The sequence below is a fragment of the Tenrec ecaudatus genome, chromosome 18 (genome assembly GCF_050624435.1).
Source record: "Tenrec ecaudatus isolate mTenEca1 chromosome 18, mTenEca1.hap1, whole genome shotgun sequence".
Classification (NCBI taxonomy): domain Eukaryota; kingdom Metazoa; phylum Chordata; class Mammalia; order Afrosoricida; family Tenrecidae; genus Tenrec; species Tenrec ecaudatus.
This window is the reverse complement of record NC_134547.1, coordinates 18,310,746-18,317,991: the sequence shown is the minus strand read 5'-3', so window position 1 is coordinate 18,317,991 and position 7,246 is coordinate 18,310,746. Positions and strand designations below refer to the sequence as shown.

The window sequence follows — 7,246 nt, the reverse complement described above, 5'->3', positions numbered from 1 at the left end:
GGGGAACAGAATATCAAGAGCACCAGTCGTAGAGTCGGAAAACCAGGCTTGGACCTAGATGCTGCCACTTCCTGGCTGGGTGGCCTCAGGTAAGTTACGGTGCTCTCTGGGCTCGTTTCTTCATTTCTAAACCTGGGGTCACAAGAGAATGTGCCCAAGGAGCGTCGTGCATGTGAACGAGGCATTTCAAAGAGTGACTGATACCTGGCCGTCATGCAACAACCAACCACAACACAGAAACAAGCCCTGCAGTTGTCGATGAGTGGATTCTAACTCCCCAGAACCCGTATCTTAGGGCAGGACTGCCCTTCCTAGGGGTTCCCACGGCAGTGACCTTTCAGAAGCAGACCACCAGGTATTTCTTCTGAGGAGAGTTTGGATGGATTTGAACCACCAATCTCTTGGTTGGTAGCCTGGTGCTTAACCACTAGTGCCACCCAGAGGATCCAGGAGTGCAAGAGAAGGGCTCTGTGCTGATTCACTTGGCACAGGTCCTATCGAGGGTAAGGGCTCAGTCAGAGGAAAAGGGTTGGTTGACTGTCATAAGGATTGTGGGGATGCTGATGGCGAGGGACTAGTCTGAATGGGCCTCTGTACCCCTCCCTAGCCTGGCTTTTGGAAAGCAGCACCCTGCCCCCGCTTCTGAGCTGGCTGTTTGGACGCACCTCCTGCATGCGGATGAGGAAGGAATCAATGAAGTCCCTCGGGGAGTTGGGGTCCAGAGTGCGCTGGTTCTGTTTCACCTTCTTGGCTATGAAATCCTCCAGCCCCTGCAGCTCCTTAAAGGCCTGCTGCTGAGGCCCTGGGAGGTGTTTCATCAGTGGGTAGAACATCTCATAGAGCTGGAGGTGGGTAGGGTGGATAGGGTGGGTAGGAGAGGAAGACAAGGAGGGACACTAGTCAGTGGGCAGGATCTGATGGGCGAGGAACTTCAGGGCAAGGGAGGCACTGGGGTTAGGTCCCTTGTGTAGGTATTTAGGTAGGACTGGATGGGAGTCGATATTTAAATTTCCAAGTGGGTTATGTACGCGGGCACCTGTTTAAGGATTTAGGGGACCTGGGTCGGTGCAAACACCCATGTATTCCTTTGGTCAAGTGAGGTTGGTTTGGGAGTTAATGGATTGGCCGGGACTTTAGGCACTCGGCTGGACTAGGCTGGAGACATTTATTCACACACAGATTTAGGCATATAGGAGATTTGGATTGGGAGCTTCTGTATAAGTGCTTGTATAGGTATTAAGTGGGACTGATTTGGGGGTATCTATTCAGGTGTTCCGATATTAAGTGGGCTGCTCTGTCAGGCTGTTCAGGCAGGCTGAATTGGGGGACAGGTATTGGGGTATTGGAGGAATAATCTGTTGAGCTTGTAGGGGTCCCGTTTGGGATACCTGTCCAGGTGTTTCGGTATTATGTAGTCTGGGCAGGAGGCACTATTTAGATACTTGGAAAACTGGGCAGGGGAGCCCTGTCTAAGGAGCCCTGGGGTGCTGTCAGGTAAGTATTAGACTGCAAACCACAAGGCTGGTGGTTCAAACCCACTAGGCACTCTGTGGGAGGAGATTTGCTGCCTTGTGAGTGTAAGTTGGATTCGCCTGAATGACAGTGAGTTTGGGGGTTGACTTAAGGGTCTGGGGGTTTGTGGGCTGAGTTTTTCCCACCAGGGATTCAGAGATATGGGTTTTGGGAGGTGGGCTGGGTAGGGAGCGCCCACCAGATGTTCAGGTCAGTTGGACTGGCACCCTTGTGCTGAGGGCATAGGGACTATCTTGCAGGCAGGCTCTGCGCTGTTGGTTTTGTCCTTGCAGGGATACCCAGGTGCCCTTGAAGACTGGGTACTGGGCACACAGGCTGGGTTCTGGTGCCAGTGTTCAGTCCAGAAGTGGGGGATGGTCTTGAGGGGACCCTGTCTGGGGGGCGGAGGTGGGGGGCATCTGTCTCTGTGTACGGGGAGCTGTTGGCCGGTTCTGGAGGGCCAGGCTGAGGCTGGCTACCTGCCCCGTGGAAGTCGCTGTGAACTGGAAACTTCCCAGCATCATCCGCAGCAGCGACAGGAACTCTTTGTCCTCATAGTCGAACCGGTCCCCGAAGACAATGGAACTAATGACATTGGAGACGGTGCGGCTCAGGAAGTAGGTGGGGTCAATGTAAGCGCCTGGATCGAGAGGAGAGAGAGAGAGAGAGAGAGAGAGAGAGAGAGAGAGAGAGAGAGAGAGAGAGAGAGAGAGAGAGAGAGAGAGAGAGAGAGAGAGAGTTCTGGGATCTGTCTGAAACGATCCATTGGACCCCAGAGCCTGTGGGTCCTGGGTCCTAGGTCCCTGGTGTTTCTCTTCTGGTTCCTGCGCTGCTCCCGCCCCAGCCTAGGGTCCCCACGCACCGCGGGTGCCGCGGAAGGTCTCGATGAGGAACCCCGCTTCCTCCTGGATTCGCTCCTCGATGCCGCGCTTGCCCACGCCGAAGTCCCGCAGCGTGGTGATGGAGAAGCGCCGCAGCTGCTTGGCACGCTCGCCATTGCTGAAGGCCACGCCTAGGAGGGGGGCGGAGTGGGGCAGGGGTCAGAGCAGGCCAGGGGTAGGAGAACTCTGGAGGGGTGGGGTGTGAGAGGGACAGAGGGAGGGAGGGAGGGAGAGAGAGAGAGAGAGAGAGAGAGAGAGAGAGAGAGAGAGAGACTGAGCTGGGGGAGGGAAGTGGGCCAACAGACAAACAGAAGAGGGAAAAACAAAACCACATGGAGTGCTGGGAGGTTGGGATACAAAGAGCAAGGAGCTGGAGAAAAATTCCGGAGAAAGACGGAGAGGGGCTGGCAGTGGTTCCCAGGAGAGGAGGCAGAAATAGGGTTGGATCTTAGCGCAGAGGAAGGGGAGAGACAGCCAGCTAGCCAGCCAGCCAGGGAAACGTGAGCCAAGCATCCCTCAGCAGAGAATGAGAGGAAGACCCAGGCGCACGGAGGTCCCGGCTCCTGAACATCTCCGGGGCGTCTACATCCCAGAGAAGGAGCAGGGCTGGGTGACCCAGCCAGCGAGGCGCACGCACAGGCGCCCTTCCTGGTGTTTTCGCCTTCACCTGTCGTGAGCAATTTCACAGGGCCTTTTTAAGGAGCGGAGGTGGGGTGGGGGGTGGGGTGGGGGGAGGGCTCCTGACGGGCCATTAGGGAGGACCAGTGACCCCAGACTCTCGTCCTGCCGCTCTGTCAGGGGAGAGGGCCAATGAGAAAGGAGGGCTTGAGTCTGGAGAGCAGGTGGAGGTGAGAGAGAGGGGTGGGGGCTACGCCAGCCAGACCCAGAAGCAGGCTACCCGATGTAGTGGGGTGGGGGGACAAAGTGGGAAATGATTCACCATAGATTGGTCAATCAGCCTATGGACTCCCCACATTGGAAAGACACACACACACACACACAGCGCGTGTGTGAGTGAGCACGCGCCTCGGGGTGTGTGTGGGGGGGTGTGGGGTGTGGGGAGTGTGTGAATGCAGTCACAGTCCCTGTAAGACAGGTTAGAGACAGACCGGAGGGAGGTTATGGAGCCTGGACTGGGGTCAAGGAGAGGCGAGGGACAGATCTGCCACAGTCTGCTGTGGACAGGCAAGCCCAGGGGCTCAGTCTGGGGCAACGGAGGCCACGTCCCTCCACGGGAGGCGTCCCCTCACCATAGCCTTTGAAGAGCCAGTCGAAGGTGGCCTGCTCGCCTCTCCCACTGAATTCCTCCGCCTGGTCTACCAGCGCCTCCTTCACAGCATCATATCCACAGAGCACCACCACACGCCGGTGCCCCATGTAGACGGTGAACACGGGACCGTATCGCTCCTTGAGCTGGTGGAGGTGGGTTGTGAGGGGGAGGGGGTTTAGGGAGCGGGGCCCTTACCTCTGTCTGGACAGGCCTTGCCCTGAGACTCTTTGGTCTGGCATTCACTCCTCCCCACCCTTCTGTCCAGCCCTTAGATGCTATCTATCTTTGTCTCATAGTATTTCCCCCACCCCCCAACCCCTTTCCCCCCATCACGCGCCCTTTGGTACCTTCATGAGAGAATTGTACATCTGCTCTGTATTCAGCTGCATGTAGTTCCCGATGAAGGGCAGTGGAGTGGGCCCAGGGGGCAGCTTCCCCGCAAACTTCCTCTGTCTCCAGACGGACATCAAGACCATTACAGACAGGCAGGTCAGCAAAGCCACCAGCAGTAGCCCTGAGGCCAGCATGGTGGCAGAGTGAGTGACGATCAGGTACGATCAGGTAACAATCAATGACGATCAGGCTTGGAGTGGGTTGCCTTTATACTACCCGGCAGAGAAGGACAGGATGGACTTTGGTCTTGACTATTACGTAATTGTCTCATTTAACCTCCTGATCACACCCCATACCAGGCTCCTGCCTCGATTGGGACAAAGTCAGGAGGGGAGGTGGGCGGAGACCTCACGGTGGATTAACAGAAGAGTGGGCTCCCAGACCTCAGTTGGCGGCACCTGGGAACCCCAGGGCTTTGGAAGTGAGGGCAGGAAAGACACACTTTCAAAGTGAATTATTTTGGAATATCTGCCTAGGGGAACCCCTCTGCTGTGGATTTGGCTGGGGGGAGGGGGGGTGTCTCTGAAGCGAAGACTCCAGAGACTTGGTCGTGAGAATTTGGGAGTGAGATAGGGTGTGTGGCTGTGGGTTGGGGGCTAGCTTTGATAAGAAGGCATGTAGACCTAACGGTGTTTGGAGGGGAGATATCAGGCATATGGGTTTGAGGGTCTTGGCATGAGGAAGGACCTGAGGTTAGGGATGAGGCGTTACAGAGAACCCGGAATTACTGTGGCGGCCAGCTTTTGCCTCCAGATGGTGGATCTAGCGTTCTCTTTTTGTTCAGAGCCTCCCAGCCCCACTGCCCAGCTCTGGTTAGGAGAGGCGGGAGGGGGCACAGATTCATGTGTTCATGGGACAGTCCACACAGCTCGCGGAGGATTAACTCATGGTCCCTCTGTCAGAAGGATCCAGGCAGGTCTTGGGAAATGACAACTTCTAGTATGATCACTGCAATTACTAAAGGAGTTTGAGGGTGGAGAATGACACTAGGTGGCGCTACTAGAGGGGCGACCAAACTCCAAACTCAATGCCATCGAGTCAAGGCTGACTCATAGCAACCCTCTCCCCATGGTCCCATGGGCTTCAGAGACCATAACTGTTTGTAGGAGTAGAAAACCCAATCTTTCTCCTACAGAGCTACTGGTGGTTTTGAACTGTGGACCATGAAGACTGTAGCCCAAAGTGTAACGGCTACACCACCTATAAAACAGCGTCTCAGCAGATATGTGTGTGTGTGTTTAACTAAACATATTCCTGTAGTTATTTATTATCACCTAAAACATTTCTATAAGCCCAGCTTATATGCACCAATATACCTATGAATTTGCTCTTTGAACCTTCCAATGAGGCTGGCCAGAGCGTCTGTTCTTCCCCAACACAAGGGGTCAAGCAGTGTTGCCCGCAGACACGACAGAATGTGCTGTTTTCGTTGATCCTAGTGTCTTTAGGGCCACTGCTTTTGTCCAACTCTCTGGTGTTTTAGTGACCCTAATATGGTGAACCGTTATCCGTCATCTAGGAGAATGAAGTCATGATATGAAAGGAGAAACTAAAATCTCTCAACTCACTGCTGACTCATCGCACCCCCCTGTGGGTTTTTGAGATGGTAACTGTATGGGAGTAGAGATTTCAGTGTTTTCCCAAGGAGCTGTTAGTTTCAAACTGCCGACCGTGCTGATTACAGCCCCATGCATAATCCCATACACCACCAAGACTCCATAATTAAAGGAAAAGGAGTTGAAAAAAACTTTTTTTAAAACAAGGCTTCTTTCTGTTCAGTTACTAAAATGGTGCAATTCCATGTGGAAAGATTTGAAAAGTAATTGTGTTGTGAGCATTCACAGAAGCTAGCGATGTGTGACTGTATTTATCATATGTTATTCTCATGAGGCTAAAATCTGTAACATTACATTTAGTGAATTCACAACTCTATCGTACGAGTAAAATGGGTAATAAACACGACGGAGGATTCTGTTCGGTCCGTTAGGGGAGGACGTCCATGGTGGTGGGTGGGGGAGAGTTGGCACCCCGAGTTATTGTCCTGGGTGACACGAGCGATGCAGCAGAGTGAAGCACCAAGAAAACAAAAACCTCACCCGTCTCAAGGGTTATGATTTACAGAGTCCCATTGGGGCTGCCCAAACCACCAGCCACTTGGTGGGAGAAAAAGGAGGCTTTCTATTCCCATAAAGCGTTACCCACAGGGGCAGTCCGACTCTGTCCTACAGGGTCACTGTGAGTCAGAATCCACTTGGTGGTGGTGAGTTGGTTTGTTTGGGTATTGACGCTGTCAGGAATAAAATAGGGCCATTGGGACAATGGTATGTAAACGTCTTAATGACACTTTGAGGGAATAGATCACTGGGCCAGAAATGTAGTGCCAGAGTTTGGAGGGCCATTAAAGTCAATTGACATAGCATAGTCTACAAAGATCATGTGCTACAGCAGCCGGTTCTCAACTTGTGGGCCGTGACCCCTTTGGGTGTCGAACAACCCTTTCACAGGGGGCACCTGATTCATAACAGTAGCAAAATGACAGTGATGAAGTAGCAACAAAAAGAACTTTATGGTTGGGGGTCACTGCCACATGAGGAACTGTATGAAATGGTCGCATCATTAGGAAGATTGATAACCATGGCTCTACATACTTCTGTGCTGAGGAGTGACTGGGGTCTTAAAGGATCTATTGATCTCTCCCCATCTGGAGCACAGAAAAATGAGGAAAATTAAAGATACAAGACAGGAGTAATGGGCCATGTAAACCTCACTCCACGACCTTGAAACAGAAGAACTAGATGGTGCCTGGCTATCTCTGTTGGTCCCTCTGAAAGGGATCACAGTAGAAGGTCTTAGATAGAGTGTGTGTGGAATGTGGGACAAAATTAAAAAAATTATTAAAGAGGCCAGGCTTACTGGTCTGACAGAGACTGGCAGAATCCCTGAGACTATGACCTGGCCTTTAGGTAGTCTTCCAGCCTGGAACTGAAACCCCTGCATGACTCAGCATTCAATCAGATAGGCAGGCAGGAGAAAGATGAGGCTTTCTACGCTCATAAATGGTTACAGTCTTGGAAGTTGACAGGGGCAGTCTACCCTGTCCTATAGGGTCACAACAAGTCTGAATCGACTGGATGGCGGTGTGTGTCTTTCTCACAGGGCGAACAATCATACCAGGCAGGTGCCACGCCTA

At 52.9% G+C, this 7,246-nt stretch overlaps 1 protein-coding gene across 2 annotated transcripts in view; it reads right to left on the bottom strand.

The window, feature by feature from the left end:
- LOC142431863 (cytochrome P450 2A13) overlaps positions 1-4,190 on the bottom strand; it is a 7,665-nt gene extending 3,475 nt beyond the window's left edge. The window contains exons 1-5 of one of the 2 annotated variants that reach the window (XM_075536839.1): positions 4,011-4,190; positions 3,644-3,806; positions 2,375-2,524; positions 1,992-2,152; positions 666-842 (exon numbers count right to left, since the gene is read on the bottom strand). In XM_075536839.1, the coding sequence (XP_075392954.1) occupies positions 666-842; positions 1,992-2,152; positions 2,375-2,524; positions 3,644-3,806; positions 4,011-4,190 (831 nt within the window). Of the gene's footprint in view, positions 1-665; positions 843-1,991; positions 2,153-2,374; positions 2,525-3,643; positions 3,807-4,000 lie in introns of both variants that reach the window. The other variant, XM_075536840.1, reaches the window with a different exon arrangement.
- Positions 4,191-7,246: the final 3,056 nt, after the last annotated feature.